This window comes from Geotrypetes seraphini, chromosome 18 (assembly GCF_902459505.1).
Source record: "Geotrypetes seraphini chromosome 18, aGeoSer1.1, whole genome shotgun sequence".
Classification (NCBI taxonomy): domain Eukaryota; kingdom Metazoa; phylum Chordata; class Amphibia; order Gymnophiona; family Dermophiidae; genus Geotrypetes; species Geotrypetes seraphini.
Window position 1 is genome coordinate 31681330 of NC_047101.1, and position 27322 is coordinate 31708651.

A 27322-nucleotide genomic window follows, 5' to 3' on the forward strand; every position below is an offset into this window, starting at 1 on the left:
TCCATTCAGAATGACATACCTGTATACTAGAAAAGTTATTAGCAAGGTAAAAAAACCTAATCTTTCTCTTACATGCCCACTTGCATTTCCATTGTTGTACATTGATCCAGCATTCAAAAATCACAATAAAAATTAAAGTTTAAAAAAACAAACCAACCTCAAAACAGTGGAGTAAAGAGCATAATGATGTACAGTGATAACAGGTCAACAGACATGAAAGACAGTGCCAAAAAGCCAATTAAGAATAGGGATTTATCATCTTACATGTATTTCATTGAGGCTCTGTTTTGGCAAAGTACTTTACTTTAAAGCCAGAAAGCAATATGAAAGCAAATAGTCTGCAGCAGAAATAAGAGTGTTTTTATGATTTCTTGAAGGTCTGTGTTTCCTACTTTATAACATGGCTTCTAGTTCAATTTCTGGTATTCCAAACAGTCAAAAAACATTTTTATTGTTCCTGTCATACAACTACTGCTACTGCTGCTAATCTGCTCTGGTATTTCTTGTGTTCAAGCAATCCCCATCCAACTGTTTTGGATGTAGTCCTATAAATGACAACTATAGGACAACTATTGATCTAAATGCACAAAAGAGAAATACCTCTCCTCAAAGTATAAACAGTACAGCAAAAGAGGCAAGGGAGGTGTCCTGACAGCCAAGGCAAATATCCTTTATTCAAATATACTGTATAGTCCCAACAAGGATCCTAGTTTTGGCTCCAACATTTACAATCCTGTTCTTCCACTCTTGCAATCTTTTTTTTAACTTTTATATAAGATGTTGCATTTGGCTCAATGTTTTTAAGCTCCGCACAACTTTTTCCCTGGTCTTTGGTTGGCGTTTTAGATACCAACTGTTGCCTTTGCTTCTGCACTTATTAAAGTAAGGTTTTTAAAGGTGGGCACGCACATGCCATGGTCTAATATCGATGCTTATTTGTTCTATATGTTCTTTGCATGTTTTTAAGCTACATGCTTGTGGGGATCCCTCAGTCTCTCATCGTCCAGAATCGTATCTAATTTGTGTTTAATCAATGTTTCCATAAGTTTACACACTATTGACGTGAGACTCACCGGTCTGTAATTTGCAGTCTCTAACCTGCATCCCTTTTTGTGGAGCGGAATGACGTTAGCTGTTTTCCAGTCTAATGGAACTTTTTCTTTGCTCAGAGAAAGATTGAAAAGTGCGGCTAACGGCTCTACAAGGACATCTCTCAGTTCCCTAAGCACTCTGGGGTGCAATTTATCCGGTCCCGTGGCTTTATTCACTTTGAGCCTTGACAATTCTTGGTAGATGCTGCTGGTGGAAAATTCAAAATTCCTGAACGGGTCTTCTAAGCTCTCCCTTGTTTGCAGCTGTGGACCGGTAAAGACTGAGCAGAAGTATTTGTTCAGTAGTTCAGCTTTATCAGAGTCCGATTCTGCAAAGTTGCCATCGGGTTTTCTCAGGCGCACTATCCCATCTGTATTCCTTTTTCTATCACTAACATACCTGAAAAAGGATTTATCCCCTTTTTTAATATTCCTAGCTAAATTTTCTTCCATCCGGAGTTTGGCGTTTCTGACTGCTGTTTTAACAGTTCTAGATTTCTCTAGATAAGCTTCTTTGGCTTCTGGTTGTTGTGATTGTTTGTAGGATACAAATGCTCTTTTCTTCTGTTTTATGAGTTCCAAGATCTCCGCAGAGAACCATTGAGGTTTGTTATTTCTCTGCCTTTTGCTCACGGTTTTTATAAAGAGGTTGGTTGCTTCCTGAAGCGTAGATTTCAGAGCTGACCACATTATCTGTTGTGTCTTGGTTTTGCAGCGCTTCATAGACAAAATCTCTCATGCTCTCGAAGTCAGTGCCCTTAAAGTTTAGGACCTTCGTTGACGTGTTCGACCTCGTGGATCCCTTCTTGAGGTGGAACCACCACTTATGTTCTTATGTTCTTATGTTGTGGTTGCTGTTCTTCTGTGTTTTATTGCTCATTTGTTTTATATTCTTACATTTGCATGTCATCCTAATAATGTCTTCTCTCTATATATTTTTTTTATATTTATATTCAATGGTTTTAATGTTTTTTGTTTATTTCCTTTGTAAATGTTTAGTTTCATGTCCCCTGAGGAAAGCGTTTTCAGCTGCCGAAACTAGGATCCTTGTTGGGACTATATATTTGAATAAAGGATATTTGCCTTAGCTGTCAGGACACCTCCCTTGGCTCTATTGATCTAATGACATAATAGTGGAAATAATTCATATTTTTGAATTATCGAGGTACATATCAACAAGATATACCTGCTTATCAAATAAAAGTGAGATGCAATGAGTTTGAAAAAAATAATTACCTTGTATTTTTCTTCCTACAGATTGGAAACCTCCAGCTTCACAAACTGGATGAGCTCGACTGTCTTGTGAACGGTTTGCTGTACATAGATTCTGTCAGTTTTAATGGACAAGCTGAATGCTATTACTTTGAAAATGCATCAGATCCTGAAAGATGCCAGAAGATGCCTTTTAACCTGGATGACCCGTACCCTTTGCTGGTTGTCAATATTGGTTCTGGAGTCAGTATCTTAGCAGTCCATTCCAAAGATAATTATAAGAGAGTGTCTGGAACAAGGTATTCATTTAAACCTTTACTATTGGGAAGTAAAGGATCCAAATATTTAGTTTTGGACTGTGTTCTTTCTACTCTGTTTGATGACCATAGATAGATGCTTGCTTGCTAGGTTTAAAGAATTAGCCTGGTATTGTCTTTAGTTAATGAAGACAAATACTGTTTTCTTTTCTTTTTTTTTCATCTTTATTGATTTTTAATATAAAACAGTGTCATACAAATGATCAAAACAATAGGTATTACATACATTACACTAATATCTGTACAGGTAACATATATATCTTTCAAGATTTTAAGTAATCCTTCATATAATAATAACCTAATATAACATATTATATAATATAAATGAAGAATAAAGTTACTCAAATGTCCCCATCAACATTTATTCCCCTCCCTCCCACCCCTCATGGATGTGTAAAGGTAAATGAACAAAGGAAAGATAAGATAAATATAGATTATTATAGTTTTATAAATTTAGTCGATGGGCTCCAAACTTTATTAAATACACCACTAAATCCCCTACACTCTGCATTAATTCTTTCATATCTGTAAGCGATGCACATGTTCTCCCACCAAAAAGTATAACTTATTCTATCATGGTTCTTCCAGTTACTCGTTATCAATTGAATAGCTATACCTGTCATAATCATAAATAGTCGACTCATATATTTATCTAGAGTGGGTTTCACATGTAATATTGTTTCACAAATTATAGCCTCATATGATAGTGGAACGTTCGAATCCAAAACTAAATTTATTTGTTCCCAAATTGACTTCCAAAATATAAATATAAACGGACAAAAATATAGCAGATGATCCAAAGTCCCTATATCAATATGACAATGCCAGCATCTACTAGACTTAGAGCTATCTATTTTATTTAATTGAACCGGGGTCCAAAAAATCCTATGTAACAAAAATAACCATGTTTGCCTCATAAATGCTGACGCTGTACATTTCAATCTCCAAGTCCAACGAGACACAGATATATACTGTTTTATCTTGATGCTCCAGATGTCTCTAAGACTGTTTTTTGTTTAAAAGTCCAGAAATCAATTTGTACCACTGGGCAGCCTGATGTCCTACTAGATCAGTTTGGTAGGAAAGGATCTGCAGACTAAAATAAGTTTTTAAATTTTTCCATTCAGGGAACCCACACTGAATAGCCTGCTTCAACTGTAACCACCTGTATTGTTGTGATTTTAAAATTCCAAATGATTGTTGCAGTTGTGAAAAATCAAGCAGATTTCCACTAGATATAACATCATCTAATGTCCAAATTCCTGCCAGCATCCAGTTCTTCCAAATGATCCCAGCACCGCCTATTTGAATCTTGGAGTTTAACCATAAGGACTGCAAAGTAGATTTCATAATAGGGACATCTGTAAATTTATCAATAAATTTAATTGTTTTCCAGGTGTCCAATAAAATTACATTGTCCTTAGCATAACTAGATATTTTAATACGTAATATATGAGAAAGTCGCATCGGGGACATGATTTTCCACTCCAGATATAACCAGTCTGGCTGATGTTCCAAGAGCCCAGGGAGGATCCAATACATACCTTGACGCATTATATAGGCTTGATGATACCTATAAAAATTTGGAAAATTTACCCCACCCTCCGCAATTGGTTTTTGTAGAGATACTAAAGCGATTCTTGCTTTTTTCCCTAGCCAAATAAATTTTGTCAGAATACCATTTATCTTTTTATAGAAGGACCCTTGAAAATAAATTGGCAACGTACTGTTTTCAAAAGATTGAAGTTAACAATGTAGCATTAAGAAGGAAGGGCTTCCTTGCTGCTTTTTTTACCACTATGTTAAAAAACCACATATAAATTCCATTTGCATAAAACACTAGTTTCCTTTCTCTTGATACCTAAGCAGAGATTTTCTACCTCAGTTTCTCACTGTTTCTTATACTGTATCCAGCATAATCCAAACAATCTGTAAAACTAATGAGGCCGTTGTCTGAACATTTGGTTTCTTTGCACTCATTGGTTTTAGAGTTGCAATCATGGCCTTTCCATGCAGATTACCTCAGCCATTTTGAAAGCCTGTTGCAGCTGTACTGCTCCGTCTCTGTATATTGGCTTCTGTTGTACCTTCTTTGGCCCTTTAAAGGTCTGTATAACCAAGTAATACTAAAGCCCTTCTCATTCTGCTGCCTGCTCTACTCTTCTACCATATTCAACTGCCTACCTGTTCTTTCCACTCTGCTGTCCCCAAGTATGTTTAAATTGTCTGGATTTGTTCCTCTACATGTAGGCTGCATAGGAGTCGACATTTGAAAATGTTGGGGGTGCTAAACCTAATAAAAAGTTCCCCTCCCTAGACATAGTTAACAGATTTGCTCAATATTGAGGGTGCTCAATCATCTACAGCACCCACAGAGATGACTTCTGTGGTAGGCTGCCCAGGTTTGTCTTTACCAAATAAGTGTGTTTTCTTTCTTTTTTGGAACATTCCTTCCTGCTTTGTTCTTGAATCTTTTTAAGATCTCATTTCCCATTTTCTCCACTGAATATATATATATGAAAGAGACTCTATTCATGCACGTTTCATTTATGTAGGTATTTAAATGTCCTTTGACAAGTGGGGCAGAAATTACACCTCTCAGAATGCAACTACGGTGCTCTATGATGTGTGTTTTTATCTTACGTTTAGTTTTTCTCACATATAGCAAGCCACAAGGGCAGATGAAATAAAGTTATTATTATATACACTATGAGTTTGATGTTGCATGTGCTACTGAAGTTCAACCTGTAATTTTTCCTGTTCTTGGATGGTTGAAATTGGAGTGATGACACACTGAGCAGGATCCGCATGGTTGATGGCCGGAGTGGACTTGTGGAGGATTGCCAGATTGGGCTTGTGATTGATTGGAGGAATTAGGAAGTATGAACAGGACCAGTTTGTCCCATAAGTTCTTGTTGCGGGAAAAAGCAATGCGAGGTCTGTTACTTTTGAAATATTTGTGTAGCTCTAGGATGTGCCAATTTTTTCTGATGATGTTACTAATATTATCCCAGGACAAGCAGGCAGCATATTCTCAACATGTGGGCGACGTCATCCACAGAGCCCCGACGCGGACAGCTTTCAAGCAAACTTGATTGAAGATTCAAGCTTGCTGTGCTGCATCACGCATGTGTGTGCCTTCATGCTCAACTAGAGGGCACATCCCCTCCTCGTGGTCCTCAGTTCTAAAGTTTCCGCGGAGCCAGAAGCCCTGTTCGTTTTCTCTCCGTTGAAAGTACCTTCTAGCACCGGGGCTTTGTTTTTTTCGACCAGAGTCGCTGTGCGCTTTTGCTTTTTCCTGCTTTGTTTGTTTTCGCTTTTTTCGCGGTTGTTCGGCATCCGGGGGCTTCTGGTTTGCCGTGGCCTCGATTGGCCGCGGCCTTATCTTTGCTTATGTCCTGGCCTCTGTCCGGCTTTAAGAAGTGCACCCGGTGTGATCGGATGCTGTCGATCACCGATCCTCATCGGTGGTGCATTTTGTGTCTGAGGGCGGACCATCCAACTGACTCGTGCCCCCGGTGCGCTACTTTTCAATCTCTTGCTCTACGCCGCCATCGCGCCCATATGGCGGACCTTTTTGATGTGGAGCAAGCCTCGGCCTCGGCTTCGACCCCGGCCTTGACCTCAGCCTCGACAACCTCGGCCCCGCCTCGGATGTCCTCAACCTCGAAGGCCTCTGCCTCGAAGTCCTTGGCTCCGGGTAAGTCCCCTCTTCCTTCTTCAGGTTCGATGCCAGCGAAGAAGTCATCCTCGGGGGCTCCGGCCGTTCAAGGGGGGGGTGCTCCTCCCCTGGCCCTGTCTAAGCCCTCCAAGTCTTCTCTGTGTGCTTCCACCTCACAGGAATACTCGATGTCGAGGTCGCCCTCGATGGAATGCACTGCAGCGTCCGATATGCCTTCGGTGCCTGTGTTCCAGGATATGCTCCGGGCCATGATATCCTCGGAGCTCTCCTCGGCGTTGCACCCGGCCTCGACCTCTCAAATGCCGGATCAGCCTGCGCGTCGTGTCGAGGCCCCTCGAGGCAAAGTGCGCCGCTCTCTGATTCCTCGCCCCCCACTTCTCGTCACATTGTGGTGACTCCTTCTTTATGGAGCTCGCTCCGTTGGTGGACCAACTCTTCTAATCTTTCCAAGGGTTTGCTCTTTCTCGCTCCTCCATATCACAAAGTCCTGACCACGGACTCTTCGGAGTAGCATGGGGAGCTCATCTCGACGGTCTACGGACCCAGGGTCTGTGGTCGGTGGCGGACTGTTGCTGTCACATCAACCTGTTGGAACTTCGGGCCATTTACTTAGCCGCTGTGGCCTTTCATCATCTGCTTCAGGACCGAGTGGTCCTGGTGCGCATGGACAATCGGGTGGCAATGTATTACGTCAACAAACAAGGGGGCACAGGGTCCCTGTCTCTTTGCTGGGAGGCCCTTCGCCTTTGGGATTGGGCTATTCGCCACAACATTTTTCTGCGTGCGGTTTACATCCAGGGCGAGCGAAACTGTCTAGTGGACAGGTTGAGTCGCCTTCTACAGCCGCATGAGTGGTCTCTCCATTCCCAGACTCTGCGTCAGGTGTTCGAGCGCTGGGGGACTCCTAAGATAGATCTGTTCGCTTCCCCCCTCAATCACAAACTGCCTCTCTTTTGTTCCAGGATGTACTTCCCGGATCGTCTCGAGGCGGATGCCTTACTCCTCGCTTGGGAGGGGAAGTTCCTTTATGCGCTCCCACCTTTTCCTCTGATCTTGAGGACGCTGGTTCATCTCAAATCGACGCATGCCACTCTGATCCTGATTGCTCCTCGGTGGCCTCGGCAGCCGTGGTTCTCCCTGCTTCTTCAACTCAGTGTCAGGGAGCCTCTTCTTCTGCTTGTTTTTCCTTCTCTGCTGTCTCAGAGTCAGGGTTCGCTGTTGCATCCCAATCTGCAGTCTCTACATCTGACGGCTTGGTTCCTTTCCACCTGACTTCTTCTGTTCAGTTTTCCCAGTCGGTCAGGGAGGTTTTGGAAGCCTCTCAGAAGGTTTCTGCTAGGCTCTGTTATTCCCAGAAGTGGACTAGATTCGCTTCCTGGTGTTCTTCGAATCGTCTGGAACCCTTCTCTGCTTCTGTGTCCTCGGTTCTGGAGTATTTGTTTCATTTGTCTCAGTCTGGTCTTAAGACAAATTCTATTCGAGTGCATCTTAGTGCGTTTGCTGCCTTCCATCAGCAGCTTGATGGGAAGTCCCTTTCTGTCCACTCTTTGGTTTCTCGCTTCATGAGGGGTCTCTTGAATGTCCATCCCCCTCTCAAGCCTACCCCTGTGGTTTGGTATCTCATTGTGGTTCTTGCTCAACTTATGAAACCTCCATTTGAGCCTATGGATAAGTCTCATCTGAAGTTCCTCACTTGGAAGGTGATCTTCCTGCTTGCGCTCAACTCTGCTCATAGAGTTAGTGAGCTGCAGGCTTTAGTGGCGGACCCACCTTTTACTGTATTCCATCATGACAAGGTGGTTCTCCGCACTCATCCTAAGTTTTTGCCTAAGGTGGTGTCTGATTTCCATCTCAATCAGTCCATTGTCCTTCCGGTGTTTTTCCCAAGCCCCATTCTCATCCTCGTGAGGTGGCGCTTCACACTCTGGACTGTAAGCGAGCATTGGCTTTCTATCTTCAACGCACTCAGTCTCATCTGAAGGTTCCTCAATTGTTTTTGTCCTTTGATCCTAATCGGTTGGGACATCCTGTTTCCAAGCGCACCTTGTCCAACTGGTTGGCTGCTTGTATTTCCTTCTGCTACGCTCAGGCTGGTCTCGCGCTACGTGGTTGCGTCACGGGGCATAAGGTCCGAGCGATGGCAGCTTCTGTCACTTTCCTCAGGTCCACGCCTATCGAGGAGATCTGCAAGGCTGCCACTTGGTCTTCGGTTCACACCTTTACCTCACACTACTGTCTGGATACTTTGTCCAGAAGCGACGTCTGGTTTGGCCAGTCGGTTTTACATAATCTGTTTTCTTGAATTGCCAACTCCCTCCGTCTCTTTTTGGTTAGCTTGGAGGTCACCCACATGTTGAGAATATGCTGCCTGCTTGTCCTGGGATAAAGCACAGTTACTTACCGTAACAGGTGTTATCCAGGGACAGCAGGCAGATATTCTCGCAACCCTCCCACCTCCCCGGGGTTGGCTTCTTTGCTGGCTATTTGAACTGAGGACCACGTGGAGGGGATGCGCCCTCTAGTGGAGCAGGAAGGCACACACATGCGTGGTGCAGCACAGCAAGCTTGAATCTTCAATCAAGTTTGCTTGAAAGCTGTCCGCGTCGGGGCTCCTTGGATGACATCACCCACATGTCGAGAATATCTGCCTGCTGTCCCTGGATAACACCTGTTAAGGTAAGTAACTGTGCTTTTTGTGAGAGATGTGAGTGTTTGACCACGCATACAAGGTTAGCAGGTTTAGTGGCCAACAAATCTTCTCTGTGATATAGCTTTGAGCGTTTGTAACATTGGCCAATGTCTTGTAATGGATATCCCCTTTTGAATTCTTCAGGACTAGAGCATAATCTCTTAAGTCTGTACAGTAGGTTCCTTTTGAGATGTTTCTGGTGAAAGCTCGTGTAGTGAAGATAACTGTTTTTATCAGTGGGCTTTTTGTAAATGGTGATTTGAAAACTATATCTGTCTTTTTTGATCATGTCCAGAAAGGGAATGTGTTGCTTGTGGTATTCCATTTAAGTGTTTGCACTCCCGTTGGGGTGGGGGGGGAGCGCCCCTCCATCCCACTAAATTTACAAGTATTCACCCCACCACTATACTAAAAACTGCCTAATACCCCCCCAAAACTAAGGAAAACGACAGTTTTCAGTGTAGTAAGAGGGTTCCCCCCAACCCCTCCCCCTCCAACAGAAGCGCTAACAGGAAGTGTTTTAAGCCAGCGTGCATCAGTTCTGCGCGCTTTTGTCCGGTGTGCCTGGCAAGTGTGGTAAACAAAGATCATGATTGCTGGCTCAGCCCCTTTCCCAAGATTACCCCCCCCCCCCCTTTCCATATTCTCTAGGACTGGGAATCTCTACCACTTTTGCCTAGGCCTTTTATTGATGTCTCTCCTAAGTTTATTAAAAACTTGGTATTCCGCAGTACGGTAAAAAAAACATCCAAAGTAGCTTATAATTCTAAACATTGGGGAGAAGGGAAAAGGGTAAGTGATTTAAAACAATAACATGAAGTTGAAGATAGGGGGTAGAACTACAAATTTGAATAGGAAAGGTGGGGAGGAAAAAACATAAGGAAGAGCTTCCATCCTCATAAAATCATTTTGTGTTTAACTAAACTTTAAAGCATAGACCTGTGAATTCCTCCATAGCTGAACAATGGGTGGGTTTGTTTTTTTAAATGCAGAGGCTCATTTAGGATGGTAGTAGAGACGAGAAGGTGTACTCATCCTCATTGTTAGAGTCCCTCTGTATCTAGCCACACTGAGTGAAATCATGTAGGCTATGGAGGGATAGTCACTTCTGGACTTATTCAGGGAAAAGTCCATGGATCAGTTCATAAAGTCAACATTGGCCAAGGGTCTCTACTACTTGGCCATAAGCCATGGACTGTGCCCTGGTGAGATCAGGCCTATATGGAATAATCCTGCTATGCCAGTCCAACCATCACCATCTGCTGGAGATAGAGAAGAACTAACAGTTCCAGCCTGCACCACTCCTTATATTAGAGATTTCACTGGAAGGGTTTAGCTTCTCTGCTTTTATCTGTTGATAGGGCGATATCACTCATTGGTCTGAACTGGTTTAGCAGGGTGAAAAGGAAAGGGAATTGTTAAATAGCATCAAATTTTGTCTTTTTCTAAGAACATGAGTCAGATTAGTGCATGGAGTAATAAGTGATTTACAGAAATGGGATAGTTGGTTGAGAGGTTTGATTTATTTTAATCCCACCCTTATTAGGCTTTGCTTATTGTGAGACATGTAAAATTAAGCATAATTTGCAGTTTTGTTCACAGCACTGTTTGCTCCCCCAGCCATATTTTGAAATTTGTTTAAAATCACTTATGCAAATGACAAATATTAGTTTAAATAAATCTGATTTGATGTATCAAATACATTACATAGAACTGTGTATAAATAATGCAACTAAAGTGAAAATAGAGGCAGCACAGGGCTACTCAAGGAAGGTTTCCATTGCAAAAATCTCTGGGTGTGCCTTTTAAAATGTTTATAGGAAGCTACATGAAAAATAAAATAGATCTATTGTAGAGCCCAAAGTCATTGCGGTTACTGTAGTTGCTTCATATTGGTTAGAGGCACTCAGTTCACACTACTCACTACTGATATATAGATATGAACATAAGCTGAAAAGATTGCTGGATGAAAAAAAATCACCTAAGACTCTCCATCTTTCTCCTCAGTTTAGGTGGAGGGACGTTTCTGGGCTTATGCAGTTTATTAACTGGCTGTGAAAGTTTTGAGGAAGCTCTTGAAATGGCAGCCAAAGGTGACAGCACAAATGCTGACAAGCTGGTCCGTGATATTTATGGGGGTGACTATGAGCGCTTTGGCTTGCCAGGATGGGCAGTAGCATCTAGGTAAGTGACCTAATCAATATTAAATCGTACAATTTATTTATTAACACTTAGAGACTGCTTCCCCAGTCAAAAGATCATTTAAGACAGATAAAGACTACCGTATATACTCGAATATAAGGAGGAAAAATGGTTGACTCTAATATTAAACGGGGGCTTAATATTCAAGTTCCATTTCCTGCCAGGATCTGCAACCAGTGTCCCCTACCCTCACGCCCTCCCCTGCCAAGTTCTGCACCCAGCTCCCTTCCCTCCCATTCCTACCAGGCTCTGAACCCAGCCCCCCTCACTCCCTACCATGCTCTGCACCCAGTGCCACCTTCCTTCCTTGTGCCCTCTTCTCTCTCTTATTGTCTAGTGATAGGCCCGTCTCCCATCCTGGCCGATACTAACAATATTTTTACACACACCCCCTTCCTCCGCATACCTTTTCCCTGGTGGTCCAGCGGTGTATCCCGTGCTGAAGCCTTCCTGCCGATCTCGAGGCCAGCGGCACACCTGGGCCGGCATGCAGGAGCGAGCTTTTCTAGCTCCTGCCCGGCGGTGCAGCCTTCGAGTTGATTGTACAGTCTTGGGGGCCACCGGTCATGGACCTGATTGCCACAAATGTCAACGCTAAAGTGCCATGGTTCTTCAGTTGGTGTAGGGATGTTCAGGCCGAGGGGCTAGATGCTCTGGTACAGCCTTTGCCGACGGCGGGCCTCATGTACGTGTTTCCTCCGTGGCCGATGGTGGGCAGAGTCTTTCACATTGCTCAGCACCCCGGTCGCGGTACGCGGATCTGGTTCGTCTTCTCATGACAGATCCTCTTCCGCTGCGTCTGTCGCCCGACCTTCTGACTCGGGACCCCATTCCAGCGTTCGATGCAGGTCCCTTTTGTCTTACGGCTTGGCTCTTGAGATGGTACGCCTAGGTATGAAAGGTTATTCAGATAAAGTAATCGCCACTCTCTTGGGGTTCTGGAGGTTTTCCACTTCTCGGGCTTGTGTGCAGATTTGGCATATTTTTGAAGAGTGGTGTGGTGCATGTGGAGTGGTTTCCTTTTGCACCTCTTTGCCTCACATCTTGGAGTTCTTGCAGGATGGCCTGGATAGAGGCCTGGCCTGGTCTGGTCTTCTCTCTGGGTTCAGCTTGTAGCTTTGTCTGCATTTTCACGGTTTGCAGTAGGGTAAGTATTTAACTTCTTTTCCAGACGTGGTTCGTTTTTTGAGGGCAGCTAAATTGCTTCGGCTTCCAGTGTGGCCTTTGGTTCTGGCCTGGGATCTCAATTCGATCCTGTTCCTGCTAGTGTGCCCTCCCTTTGAGACCCTGGGTTCCTGCTTGTTGAAGGACCTTACTCTCAAGGCGGTTTTCCTGGTGGCCATTACTTCTGCGAGACGCGTTTCTGAACTGCAGGCTTTCTCTTGTAGGCCTCCCTTCCTGGAGTTTTCTAGGGATTGGGTGATGCTACGGCCTGCTCCTTCCTTTCTGCTGAAGGTGGTCCTCCCGGTCTTGGGTAGTCAGGAGGGCTCTTCAGAACAGATGCAGTTGCGCTAGTTGGATGTCTGTGGGGTCTTTCGCTCTTATGTTCAGCGTACTCAGGAGTTCCAGAAGTCAGATCATCATTTTGTCCTCTTAGCGGGTCCTCGTAAGGTAGTCAACACTTCCAAGGCTACCATTGTGAGCTGGATCAAAGAGACTATCACTTTTGCCTCTCTTCTTTGGAAGAAGCCTGTTCTGGATTTTCTTATGGCTCATTCCACTCGGGGTCAGGCAGCTTCTTGGGTTGAGTCTTCTCTAGTGGATATCTGTAAGGCCACGGTTTGGTCTTCTCTGCATTCTTTTGTGTGACATTACCATGTGGACGTCCAGGCGCGTTGAGACATGGTGTTCATTGAGTGTGTTCTGGTGGCGGCTCTCCGGGGGTCCCACCCATGATGGGTACTGCTTTGGTACGTCCCATCAGTGAACTGTACCAGTCTGGAGAAATGCTAAAGAAGGGGGAATTAGGTTCTTCCCTTCTAATTTTCTTTCTTTTAGACTCTCCAGATTGGTACATTCTCCACCCTGTCTTTCTGTCTGTTGTTTTTACAGGATTTGCTTGAGGAGTGTGTGTTTTCTGCGGGTTATAGTATTTTTATAGGGTCATGGAGATCAAAAGAACAGTGACTTTGGCTCAGCTGGTGTAGCTAGCGAGCTGTGGGGACGTTTTGCTGAAGGGGCTTCTTCTATGCCATTTCCAACAGTATTGTTCTGTTAGTTGTTTTTCCTGTTAGGAGTGTTGTTACTATTATAATTAGCACTTCTTAGTTCTGCTTGACTATTCGGCAGACTGGTTAGACTAGAGGGAAGCACAGCTATTAGTATTACTGCTAAAGTTTTGTCTCAGTCTCTTCCTGCTGGTCATGGTGAGCTATTACCCTTCAGTGAACTGTACCAGTCTGGCGAGGCTAAAAGAAAGAAAATTAGCAGATAAGAACCTAATTACTCCTTTCCTCTGCAGATGTTTTGAGTGTGCAATCTAATTTGTGGCATTTCAAGCATAATTATTCCCAGATTAATAGGACCTGCTTAGATGGTTCCTATCGATGAGCCAGAATCTCGAATATTTAATAAACTTTAGAGAATGACATGGTGACAAAATTTGTAACCAAAGTGCCCAAGCCGAGTCTTTTTTACTGACTGTTTGTCACTGTTCCTGTCCCTGTCCCTGCGGATGACTGTGGGAAACCATCTCCATGTCATTCTTTAAGGAGAGAGGGAAGAATCGGAGTATGAATGGGCACAACCACTGACCCGCAAGCCTTGCATTGAAGAATGCTAGTGTAGAGGGACCGAGGTTGAAATAGACACTAAAGAATGACATGGGATTGTTTCCTGCCGTTATCTGCAGGGATGGGAACAATGATGAATTTTGTCACTCTGTCATTCTCTAATTTGGAAATTGTCTAAAAATATGCTTAAAATGAAGGTTATTTTGAAGTAATATTGTGTTGCACCAAACTGTAACTATAAAGAGGAAGCATGTTACTAGAAGTGTTTGCCTTCTAGAAGTGATACTCTCATATTTGCTAACACTTTCTATCTCTTGATTCCAGCTTTGGCAACATGATTTACAAAGACCGGCGAGAAACAGTCAATAAAGAAGACTTGGCTCGTGCCACTTTGGTTACAATAACCAATAACATTGGGTCTATAGCACGGATGTGTGCAGTTAATGAGGTAAAAGGATCTGCTCTCAAGACAAGTTTCTTTTTCGTTCTCTCCAACCTATTTATTTCTTTATCATCACTGCCAATCCCCTGCAGCTGTCAAGTTGTAGGACAGGAGTGTTCTTGTAGACCTAGAGGACTGAGTCTATTCCCTGAGCTATTCTCTCTCTTCGCTGCTCTGTGGCCAAAACAGATTGCCAGAGTAGTGGCAGCTATTTTCCTTCCTGTCCTGCCTGGGCTTGAGTTCTGCTGCATTGCAGCACTATGGCCTGAGACATGAGTCCAGTCCCAAAGAGACAGTTTAAAAGCTAGTGTTGCCAAGTATGACTGATAGAACACACATTAATGAACATGTATTAGTTCCTCTACTCTTCTCTTTGGGGTTAGTGTTACATGATACAAAAAGAGAGATTGGATTGGATTGGGTTTATTATTTTATATATTGCTTTGTACAAGGTGTTAAAGCAGTTTACAACCAAAAACATAGGTACATTAGAATCTCAGCTAACCAGCATTCAATTGACTGGCAGTCTCAGCCGGGCAACACACAATATCCGAGCTAAGTACTATACAGCATTATTGAACATTAAGAACAATAAGTTGTTTTAATAGCAATAAAATAAAGGTAAAAAATGCTTATATAGCAGGGAAAGACTCTGATCAATGATAGCCCGCATGTAGGCCAAGTAACCAAGATCAGTTCTGGTAACTGGCCATGGGCACTTGAGATTTGTAGTCTTTATCCCCGACATTACTAAGCAAGGATCTTCTTGATCTTAAGTTGGCCTTTGCTCAAGGGACTATAGTAGATATACTAGAACAGTGGTTCCCAACCCTGTCCTGGAGGACCACCAGGCCAATCGGGTTTTCAGGCTAGTCCTAATGAATATGCATGAGAGAGATTTGCATATAATGGAAGTGATAGGCATGCAAATCTGCTCCATGCATATTCATTAGGGCTATCCCGAAACCCCGATTGGCCTGGTGGTCCTCCAGGACAGGGTTGGGAACCACTGTACTAGAAGACAAGTTAGGATTTATAGATAAAAGCCAAATGGCCCATCTAGTCTGCCCATCCGCAGTAGCCATTATCTCTTTCTCTCTCCGAGAGATCCCAAGTGCCTATCCCAGGCGCTTTTGAATTCAGACCGTCTCCGTCTCCACCACCTTTTCTGGGAGACAGTTGCATGCATTTACCACCCTTTCTGTAAAAAAGTATATCCTTAGATTACTCCGGAACCTATCACCTCTTAACTTTTAGGGCACTATTCGGCTTAGCCCCTAAATATATAACTGACCTTTTCTCTTTCTCAACCAAGAGACATAAGAGAAGCTCACACTTGAATTTTGTTTCTCCACCAGTTAGAGGATGTAAATTTAAAAGACATCAACATATTTTCTCACCTCAGGCAGCATTATGGGGTAAAGATCTGGAACAATTGCTTATGCCTACTACTTATGGGGAATTTAGGAATCATACTTTGACATCTCGGGCAGCTCTTCATGACAACGAATTCTGAATATTGTTGCTTACTACCCATTTCTATGGCCATTTTAGAAAACAATTGAAGACCTATCTTTTTTCTAAATATTTGACTGTTTAACGAATCATCTTATTTCATGTAACATGTTTACTTTTATAACTTTTTGTAAACCGTGTTGAACTTCTGGTTACGCGGTCAATAAGCACTATGTTATGTTCTTATCTTGCTAATATATTTTCTGGTATATAGGTGTGTCATTGTGGAGCCCTGCCCTGTCGGTTATCTCCTGTTCAATCAGAAAGTTTGTATCCAACCCTGAAATATTGGTTGTCAGTCAGACTTTAGGGGTACAGTACTCCCCCGAAATTCACAGGGGTTCCGTTCTAGGAACCCCCGTGAATTTCAAAAAACTGCGAATGCGGTTTTTTGCCTGTCAAAAGGCAAGGGCAGCACTGGCGGGTGAAAAAAATCACTCGCGGTCTGCTCCGACCGCCTCTTCCTGTAGTAAAGTCAGGCTACACCAATCAGGAGCTGCTTTGACACGCAGCTCCTGATTGGTGTAGCCTGACTTTACTACAGGAAGAGGCAGTCGGAGCAGACCGCGAATTTGTGAGTCCGTGATTCTAGAACCGCAAATTCACAGGGGAACACTGTATAGTTCATTGGGATATTATTTGAGCATGTTTGGTTTGATATTTTTATTGTCCAATGGCAATGTTTAACATTTTCTTTTGTTTTCAGAGCAGAACAGAGTTGTAATTCAGGGAGTTTCCCTGTACCTCTCCTTCACATGTTAGATGTTTCTATATGGGGCTCTCGCCTACTGTAGTACAAACTGAAGGGGGCAGCAGAGTCCTTTAGTGAAAGAGGAGGGATTCAAAAGCTGGAGTGGATTCCTTCTGCACAACTCACAAACACTGGGATATTACCCATCCGTCCAGAATGGCACACCTGTCTACTAGAAAAGATATTAGCAAGGTAAGAACCTCCTAATCTCTTTTTGTGAGCAACTCTGAACCTATATGTAGAGAGAAAGTGGTTTATAAATACCAATTCAGATTAGATTACATTAGGATGAGAACCTCTGTTCTAGATCAATCCAGTAAGTGGTTTTGTCACCCTGCTGACAATTGGAGATAGAAAATATGCACCAGGATTCAAGAAAAGGAAATCATTTATTTTATTTATTTATTCAATTTTCTATGCCGTTCTCCTAGGGGAGCTCAGAACGGTTTACATGAATTTATTCAAGTACTCAAGCATTTTTCACTATCAGTCCAAGTGGGCTCACAATCTATCTAACGTACCTGGGGCAATGGAGGGATTAAGTGACTTGCCCAGGGTCACAAGGAGCAGCTTGGGTTTGAACCCACAACCTCGGTGCTGAGGCTGTAGCTTTAACCACTACGCCACACTCTCCCTTAGCAAGTGCTATACTTGAGAAACCTCAGTTCCTTTGGCTTCTTTACAGTGCTGCCTTGTCGCATATGGATCAAGCAGCATTGTACAGGGCTATGAAGGCACTGGGACTTATTCTACAATGTGCAATCAATTTATTCTATATGCTGCAACTTCTCACCTGGAGAAAGATTCAGGAGGACATAGAGCAGTTTTCAAAGATTTCCATGGATAAACAGGAAGATGATACTGAGGAAAACCATTGTGTGAAAACAGTCCTCTGCTGTCCCTTGGGAGGTGAGAATGGATGGGAAATGTTGGCGGCACTAGGGTAATAAGATGTACACATGGGGATTTCGTTCTGAAATTTTAAGAACATGAGTTGCCATACTGAGACAAACCGAAGGTCCATCAAGCCTTTATCCTGTAAAGAACATAGAACAACACACGTCGGGATGCTGTGGAGCAAAACAAAAGGAGGGACCCGTTCTTGAAAAAGCCTTTGGGCGAAACTGGTTGAACCTTAAGGTTCTTCCCAAGGTTTAAAAAAAGCATGAAGAAATGACTAAAGCTAAGTAGAAAAGTTTTACAGTTGTATAAGAAAAGTTTATCGATTTGCACAAAACATAGACCTCGGGCCGCGTGGGAGCCCTGCTCCGCCCCCCGAAAACACAGCGACACCACTACCTGCTCAAAAGCAGTTCCTCTGCCACCGGGAGCTACTGAAACTACACAAGCGACCTCGGACCGCATGGGAGCCCTGCTCCGCCCCCCGAAACCACAGCGTCGCTGGTCAAATTCACTCACTAGCCACCACTCTGATCCATTCTACGCACTCATCCCCAGACACCAAACATGAAACTAGCCCTGAAAACACACACTCAAGCTACCCTACTGATAATCCTCCTCATCACCAGATGGAAAGTAAAAGCAAACAACACACCCACCACACCCACACATTCCACTGCAACCAATACCCAGCATCTCAACAGAAGACCCCTCACAACAAGAAATTCAATCCACCATACCAGCTCTCAACATCCTATCACCCTAACCTGGAGAAGAAGACCTGCGCATCCCAAAACCAAACCTCAACCTCTCTCCAAAGCACTCAAATACCCTAAAACGACTCACTATCATCAAACAGACATCGCCTCGCTGAACTGTGCCTACGTAAACATCAGAGCCTTAGGACCCAAAACAGAACACATAAAAAACTGGATAAAAACAGAAAACCTAGACTGCCTCTTCCTCACAGAAACCTGGTTAACCTCTGAAACAGACCCCAGAATAACAGAGGTATGCCCTCTGGGGTACAAAATAACAGTGACCTGCAGGGAGAAAAAAAGAGGAGGAGGACTAGCAATAATAATAAAGGACTCCCTAACCCTAAACATACTAGAAAAAACTTCCACCCCGCAAATGGACTTCCTCGCCTGTCACCTTACAAGCACCACACTAAAAAACTCACTAAACTGCATGCTCTGTTATATAACACCAGGTAACTGGACAACAGTGAGACCGGAATTCGAAAACTTCATCTACCAAAACTCTCTAACAGCAGAATATAACCTCATCCTTGGAGACTTAAATCTTCACCTAGAAGACCCAGCCTCCACACCAGCAAAAAACTGTCTATCTTTTCTCAATGCCCTATCCTTCCAAATCCTAAACCCACAAACCACACATGAAAAAGGCCATCAACTGGACATTGCAGCATTCATGACCCACCAAACATCCACCCCAGCAATCCTAACTCCCAACGGAACCTGGTCCCCCTCCCTCTGGTCAGACCACTACACATACAACTTCAAACTCAACTGGACCAAGACCAAGACTACACCTCAATCCAAAAAAATAACATACCCCTCACGCAAACATATCGAGCCAACCACTTTCTGGTCAAAAGTAGATGAAACAATCCAAGACTGCGACCCAACAGACTTCATCTCTCATTGGAAAAATCTGTCAACCAACATCCTTGATGAACTAGCCCCACTACAAACCAAAACCAGAACCAGCAGGAGATCAGACCAATGGTTCGACAATGAACTGCTCCAACTCAAAAGACAGTGTAGAAGACTAGAAAGAAAATGGAGAAAAACAAACCTAGATCAAACTAAAATCGCTTGGAAACAAATCAACAAACAATACAAACTTCTACTAAAGGACAAGAGAAAAACTCATTACACAAATCTTATAGGCACAGAAACCCAAGACTCCAAAAAATTATTTCAAATCTTAAAAGACCTCACAGATACCAAACCCTATACAACCACTAATAATACCCCTCCCCCCTCAGCTACCCTCCTGGCAGAACACTTAAAGAACAAAATCACAAACGCCATAGCCTCCCTCAATGCTACCCCATCCCTCCTAAACATAATCACAACTCACCCCACAGACAAAGATTCAACTGCAGCAGACAGAACTTGGTCACATTTCCCCAATATGCAATGGTCCGAACTCAACTATCTCTACAAAAAATACAGCCACGCCTCTTGTGACCTCAACCACTGCCCCTCATATCTCCTTACTACCTCCAGTGTAAAATTCCGTACTCTACTTCTACAATGGATTCAATCCACGCTCAAAGATGGCATTTTCCCCTCGGTCCTCAGCGAAATCATCATCACCCCAATCCAAAAAGACCCAAAAGGTCCACCAGATCAACCATCCAACTTCAGACCTATTGCCTCAATACCACTATATGTCAAACTCACAGAAGGCCTAGTAGCCAAACTCCTCACCAACTATCTGGATGACCATAACCTACTCCACCCTATGCAATCCGGCTTCAGAACAAACTACAGCATAGAGACACTACTTGGCTCCCTCATGGATACAATCAGACAACAACTAAGCACAGGAAAAAAAATACTTCTCATACAACTGGACCTAACTGCAGCATTCGATCTAGTAGACCACAATATTCTTCTGCAAATATTAGATACAATAGGTATCTCAGACAAAGTATACTCTTGGTTCGAAGGTTTCCTAAAATCCAGAACCTACAGTGTAAAATCTAATAAAGAAAAATCAAAACCATGGTCAAACCCCTGCGGAGTACCACAGGGATCCCCACTATCCCCTACCCTCTTCAACCTATACACTGCCTCTCTCGGAACACATCTGGACAATATAGGCATAACCACCTACATTTACGCGGATGACATTACCATTCTATTACCATATGACCAATCAACGTCCTCCCTGACCAAAACACTACAACGAACACTAGACTCCATTACGACCTGGATGAAAGATCACAAACTTAAAACTCAATCCAGATAAAACCAAATTCATTCTCTTCGAAAATGACAAAATCCAAACCATAGCCAACCTAGAACGCAACTCAATCAACTACCCCATCCACACCACCATAAAACTACTAGGAATAACTATAGACAGATGCTGTACCATGCAAACGCAAATAAACAACACAATACAGAAATCCTTCGCTATCATGAGAAACCTCAGACAAATTCGGAAATTCTTTGAAAGAACACAATTCCAGCTTATAGTACAATCCCTAATCCTAGGACTACTAGACTATTGCAACATCCTCTATCTCCCATGCCCAACCTTTATGACCAAACAACTACAAACAATCCAAAATACAGCTTTAAGACTCATCTACTCATTGAGAAAACATGACCATATCACAGAAGCCTACATCAACTCACATTGGCTACCAATCCAAGAAAGAATACAATTCAAATTCTACTGCATGTTATTTAAAACTCTTAACTGAGACAGCCCGTCCTACCTGAACAACCGCCTCATCCCAGCATCCGCAACCAGACACAGAAAAACGCACTCCCCATTCATTCCCCCCCCCGACCAAAGAAGTAAAACGATCAAAACTACACGACGGCCTCCTGGCCACTCAAGCAGCAAGACTGGACGGCCAGATCTCCAACCTTCTGGTGTCCACCCCAGACTACAGGACATTCAGAAAAAAACTAAAAACCATACTCTTCAAGAAATTCCTGAAAAAGCCCTAACCTCACGTACTCTCAACAACTCTAAAATAGACAAAGGATCTACCCTTTACTATCATAGCAAGGACAATTGTAGTTTATAAATCTTCTGTTAAGCCTCCCTGTTCTTAACTACCAAAGAAATGTCAAAAGATCTACTCTCTACCACTCTAGCAATTCTATTGTTATCCCATTGTAACCCTGTTTATAAATCTTTTGTAAGCCGCCTTGAACCGCAAGGTAATGGCGGAATAGAAATCCCTAATGTAATGTAATGTAATGTAATATAGAGCACAAGCACTTTAAAAAAAAACTAAGGTCTGATGATGAATAAAAGCCAGAAAGAGAAACAAGCCTTCAAATAATTTGGCTGGTGATTAGCTGGAACTGAAGACCATAGAGGTACTTAGAAAGGTATTATCTGAAAAAAGATCACTTAGAAATTAGGCACTTTGAAGTTTATTATATGTCGTTGTGGATTGATGGTGTATATTACATACACAACGTCATAAACAACATTGGGCTATTTTAATACATCATATATCCTAGAAATAAGCCATGTATTTAGCTTATGGACTTTTCTTTTAGGAAGTTATTCTACTGTCCTACTTTATCCTCTTATTCTTCTGTATCTGAAAAACTTGCAGGCAAATGCCCTTCTGTGAAGCCATTAGGCAGTTTTGAAAGGGAAACTTTGCAAGTCACTTGTCCTTCAGAATGCACTTTCTGGTCTGTTGAAAACTGTACTTATCGCACTTAGTAGAATTCGCTCCATTCGATATTCTTTCAACTGTAGAACCTTTTACTGATTTCTATTGTAATTATTTTTACATTGCTTTCATTTTCTTTTTCAAGAAAATTAACAGAGTTGTGTTTGTTGGGAACTTTTTGCGTGTGAATACCTTGTCTATGAAGCTTCTGGCATATGCACTGGACTATTGGTCAAAAGGCCAACTGAAGGCATTGTTCCTGGAACATGAGGTATAGTAATACAGTCACTAAACACTTTCTGGACAGAGATTTGTTTTTAGCATAAATTTAAAAAGATCTTTGTTTAACTTTATACAGATTTTTAGTGCTGCTGTCCGTAACTGCTATTTGTGTGGGCTTAGTGTTATATTCTACCTGTCCAGCAAACGGTGAATTGCAACAATTGTGTTAATATAGCACAAGGAAATACAATATAAATATAAAAAATATATTAATCTTCTTGTACAAAAGAAGAGAATATATAAACTAAAATAAACAACAACCTAGGAGCACAAAAACCGCAGCATAAACCAAACTACTTTGCTATTATATGCCTTAACCATTTTTTCTGATTCTTTCTCAAAATCAAATACAAAAATACCAAAAGAATAAAAAAGTTTTTTTATGCTGCTTATCCCAAGAAATAGAACAGCACTATGGTGGCTATACTGATAACTGGAATCAATCTATAGTATCATGTCAAGAAAAAAATTCCAGTTTAATAATAATCTCCAAATTCATTCATAAGGAGAAGTTTAGATACCCGATCGGGTATCTAAACTTCTCCTTATGAATGAATTTGGAGATTATTATTAATTTTATCCCAAGAAATAAGCAGTAGATTTTCCCAAGTCTTTAATAAAGGTTTATGAACTCTTCTTGTAGGATCTTGTCCAAACCTTTTTAACTCCTGCTATGCAAACTGCTTGTAACAAATTCCAAACTTTAATTGAGTGAAGAAATTTTTTCTCTGAATCATTGTAAACGTACTACATAGTAGATTCAAGTTTCAAGTTTAATATGGTTTTGATTAATCGCTTAATCATAATTCTAAGCGATGTACGTAACACTAAAATTACAAAATTTTGGGAACAATACAACACATAACAAGAACTGAGTTTTGCATGACTAATGACAAACTTAACAAACCCATAGACACAGGGAAAGAAAGGGAAAAGAACTACAAGTTATTTGATAGTTAGTAAGGCATTCAAGGGAAGTACATGAGGAAAGGAAAAGTCTGTATACTTAAGTGAAGCTATATAGTAAAGTTAAAATCAGGCCAGTGAACTGACTTGCTAATTATCAAAAGCATCCTTAAAAAGGAAGCTTTTTAATTTGCTCTTAAATTTTTCCAAGTTGCTTTCTTCCCTCATGTAGATAGGGAGCGAATTCCATGTTTGAGGGACTGTGATAGAAAAAATAAATTGCTGTCTTATATTAATAATCAGTGTTCTATTTTATTGAAGCCATGATAGGTGATTCATCAACATTTTAATAAACTTGAAACTTTTTATTATTATTGCACATCCCTAGTATTAAATATATTCCTTTTTTTCCTTTTTATCCCTAACAGGGCTACTTTGGAGCTGTAGGAGCCCTTCTTGGGCTACCGAATTTCAGCTAAAGCCACCAAATGTGGTACATGGAATTTCTTTCACAGATGCTATCTTTTTTACTCGATTAAATCTCTATGGAACCAAAGGGGAATTAGCAGACATTTTGCTGTGAATTCTTCTCATATGTAAGACTTGAGAAGCTGCTGGATGTGACCATATTTAGAAACCCACTGTCCCTCAGTCTCTGAAAAGGAGCTCTCTCTTAACACAGTAACTGTGTTTAACATTTCCTCTTGGAATGATTGTATATATCAGCAGGTTATCCTGTCTGTCTGTGTGTGTGTGTATATATATAAATGTATAGCCAGTATTAAGCCTTTAATTTTAATACAACCTCTGAGGTTATTTAACAAATCATATTTTGCTGAGTTAGTCTCCTTGTTTTCTGTTTACTATTTCATCATTATGTACTAAGTCCTTTTAAAACAACTACTGCTTAGAGTTTCCCGTTCTAAAACCTCCATCTGTGATCTCTACAAGAAATCCAACAAGGTTTATGGTTTAATTATGTCCTATTTTAAAAAATAAAATAAAGAAGAACCCACATCTTATGTTTATGTAACAAATGGAGAAATCATATACAGTGAAACAGTATTCCATTTTTTAAGTGTTGTCCAGAGAGATGGCAGGTGGTAATCCATGTCACTCCAGTATATTTGATAGGTCCAATATTAATGTACTGGCTGCAGTTTCACAGTCATGATGCAACACTTAATGCTGCCATTAAGAGGTATCTGAATTTCTCCGAGAACAAGCAGGCATAATCTTTTCACATGTGGGTGATGTCCCGGTATAGACACTGTTAAGTGCACTGACACTTTAAATCTTTAGGCAGTGCCCACAAAGTGCATGTACTGGTGCCTTCTTGCCTGATATCAGCTCTCAGGACAATCAGTTCTTAGTTTTCAGTGGAACAAAGAAGCTGTGTCTTCAGTTTCTCCTCAGTGCATCAAACTTCCAAGTTGTTTTCTGTGCCTTCCCAATATTAGTTTCTTTCCTCATAATTCATATTTTTTGCTTTTTTCATGTTTCCTTTCAGTTTGGTTCCATTCAATCAATTTTTCAGTTTTTGGCCTTTTGGCCACTTCAAGGCCTTTTTCACCCCAAGGAGCATCAACGTTTCTCTATATTTTTTACTCAAGCTCCCAAGGCCATCAAGCCCTTTGACTTTGCATTGGCTGGTTTATCCCTCCATGCCAAAGTAAGTGCCAAGAAGCTTCAAGAAATGTACTTGATGTAATCAGACCATTTCATACTCTGATCCCCATAACTGGTGTGTTCAACATCTAGATCCTGATCATTGGGACATTCGCCATGCTCTGTTTCCATTTGTAAAAGAGGACACTGAAAGCCCGACAACTCCATTGTCAGGAGATTCGGAACCTGATGCACAGCTGATATCAACACCACTTTTACATATACCAAGTAGAGAGCATCGACCATTGGATTTTCTTCAGAAATAAGATTTGACAATCTTTCTCCATGCCTCGTCCAAGCTTTTAGGCATGGCATGACATGGCGTCATCAGATGTCTACCTTCTCGATGCATAGAAAGCGTTTATACTCCATGGACTGCTCTCCATTGCTGCAGATGATGTCTCCTTCCAGATGTGCCTCGACACCAAGGTTTCTCACGCCCAGACAATATGCACTGCAGACTTCTTCCATACTGATGTCTCTTCCGATGCAGACACTGACTCTCCAGGAGGAGATCCAGGCTATGCTCAAACAAGAGCTTTCAGGGCTACTGCAGATGTAGTCTATATAGGCTTTAAAGGTGTCCATGCCTGCTTCAGCCAAACCCTAGTACATTGAGGCATCCGTGGGGGACATGGTCACACACCCCTGCTAGAGACATTGAGCGTCGGATTTAGCATGGACCCAGTCACCATATGTGTCATTTATTGGCATAGGAGCTCTTTCCTGGATCAGATCATCAAGTAATGCCTTGACGCATAGTCAGTACTCCTCTTGATGCACACTGCCTGATTCACCTAGAAGAGAATATTTTGAGGAGTCTGATTAAGATATCTCTAACCACTCAGATGAGGATTTACCAGACTATTCAGCAGAAGAATCCTATGATATACCTTCCAGTTTCAAGTTTAATAGAGATTTGTTTAATCGCTTAATCATAATTCTGATCCTTCACCTCCTCCTCAAAGGCATAAGTTTCCACTATAGCACAACTCCAGAAGAGGTGGTCAATTTGGGCAAGCAGTTCTGCAACATCTATTCTCTACTTAAAGGTAATTTTCCCTTCAACCCTATAGGGTTTCACCAGGCTCCTGTATATTCAAGTGTTTAACTTCTTCCAGCGACATGATCCTGACAACTTGGGAGTCTCACATGTGAGAATATTATGCCGCCTTGTCCTCAGCAGATGTAGCGCCTGTAGCAGATGTTCTCCAAGGAGGCATATATTCTCACAATCCACTCATGTCCCCTAGTTGTTTTCTCAGCTTTGTTACTGAACTGATCATCCCATGAGCTGATGGGTGGGAAGACACTGGCACATTCGCAGTATGGACATTGCATAAAGATTTTAAAGTGACAGTGCATTTGACAGTGGCTGTACAAAGTTCCATGGAGGACATCACTCATATGTGAAATTATATGCCTGCTGTCCTCGGAGAACACCTTCTACATGCAAGTATCTTTGCGTTAAGTACAGGGCTCTGTACAGATCAGTCTATGTAAGTGCCATGCACAGACAAGTGAGAGAATACTTTACAGTATGTGTACAGGAGATTCCAATGATACGAGAAAGCATTCAGAATATAATTACAGCTGTATATCCATCCAGTGGCATTTAGCAACTTGACCTCTTACGTGTTCATTGAAAACCAAGTGGAGAATAGCTACAGAAAAATTATCTAGTTGGCACAAATTTGTACTGTAACAGCAGTTTTATTTAAAATGCTGTGAAATGTTGCCTTTAATTGTTAATTCACTTAAGAACAATGTGACAGGGTCTAAGAAGCCAAATTTTAGAGGTGAAATTGACCCATTTGTATAGCTGTGTTCTTTGAAATGAAACTGTTTTGTATATAATGTAACAGTAATTCGTGGAGACAGTATTTTGAAGTCTAAATATCTTCAGAGGTTGTATTGTTGAATTGTGTAAGGACCAATGACTGGTACACTGTGGAAATTCAACAGTTACTGTTTGTCTCTTGCAAGGTACTGCAGACCCTGACTTTGGACTGAATGCCACATATGACATATGCTTTGAATGTCAGACACTGTATTCTGTTTAGATTTGCTTAACTGTTTTAATTTTTATTGAGGACTGGATGCAATAAATATACAATAACTTACTGCCTTTGGAAAGAAATTAAAATATTAACAATCTGAAGGATAAACTGACCATTTTCAAAATTGTCCAGCAGTATAATAAGTACCTGTATATAATATGTAAACTGTTCTGATTATAACTACAAAAAGGTTATATCAAGTCCTATCCCCTTTCACTACAGCACTTACTTATTAGCTGCTGCCTAAATGTAATATTTTTTATCCCAGGACAAGCATGCAGCATATTCTTGACTGATGGGTGACGGCACCGACGGAGCCCCGGTACGGACAATTTTAGAGTGATTGCACTCTAAGAACTTGGAAAGTTCTGGTAGGCCGTACCGCGCACGCGCGAGTGCCTTCCCGCCCGACAGAGGCGCGCGGTCCCCAGTTTCTTAGTTTCCGCGGAGCTAAGAAGACGCGTTTCT

At 42.0% G+C, this 27322-nt stretch overlaps 1 protein-coding gene across 2 annotated transcripts in view; it reads left to right on the top strand.

The window, feature by feature from the left end:
• Positions 1-26918, top strand: part of PANK3 (pantothenate kinase 3) — a 36860-nt gene extending 9942 nt beyond the window's left edge. For both annotated transcript variants that reach the window (XM_033927321.1, XM_033927323.1), the window contains exons 3-7: positions 2349-2602; positions 10999-11175; positions 14250-14373; positions 22084-22209; positions 23555-26918. In XM_033927321.1, coding sequence (XP_033783212.1) covers positions 2349-2602; positions 10999-11175; positions 14250-14373; positions 22084-22209; positions 23555-23605 — 732 coding nt within the window. In that variant the 3' untranslated portion in view covers positions 23606-26918. The remainder of the gene's footprint in view (positions 1-2348; positions 2603-10998; positions 11176-14249; positions 14374-22083; positions 22210-23554) is intronic.
• Positions 26919-27322: the final 404 nt, after the last annotated feature.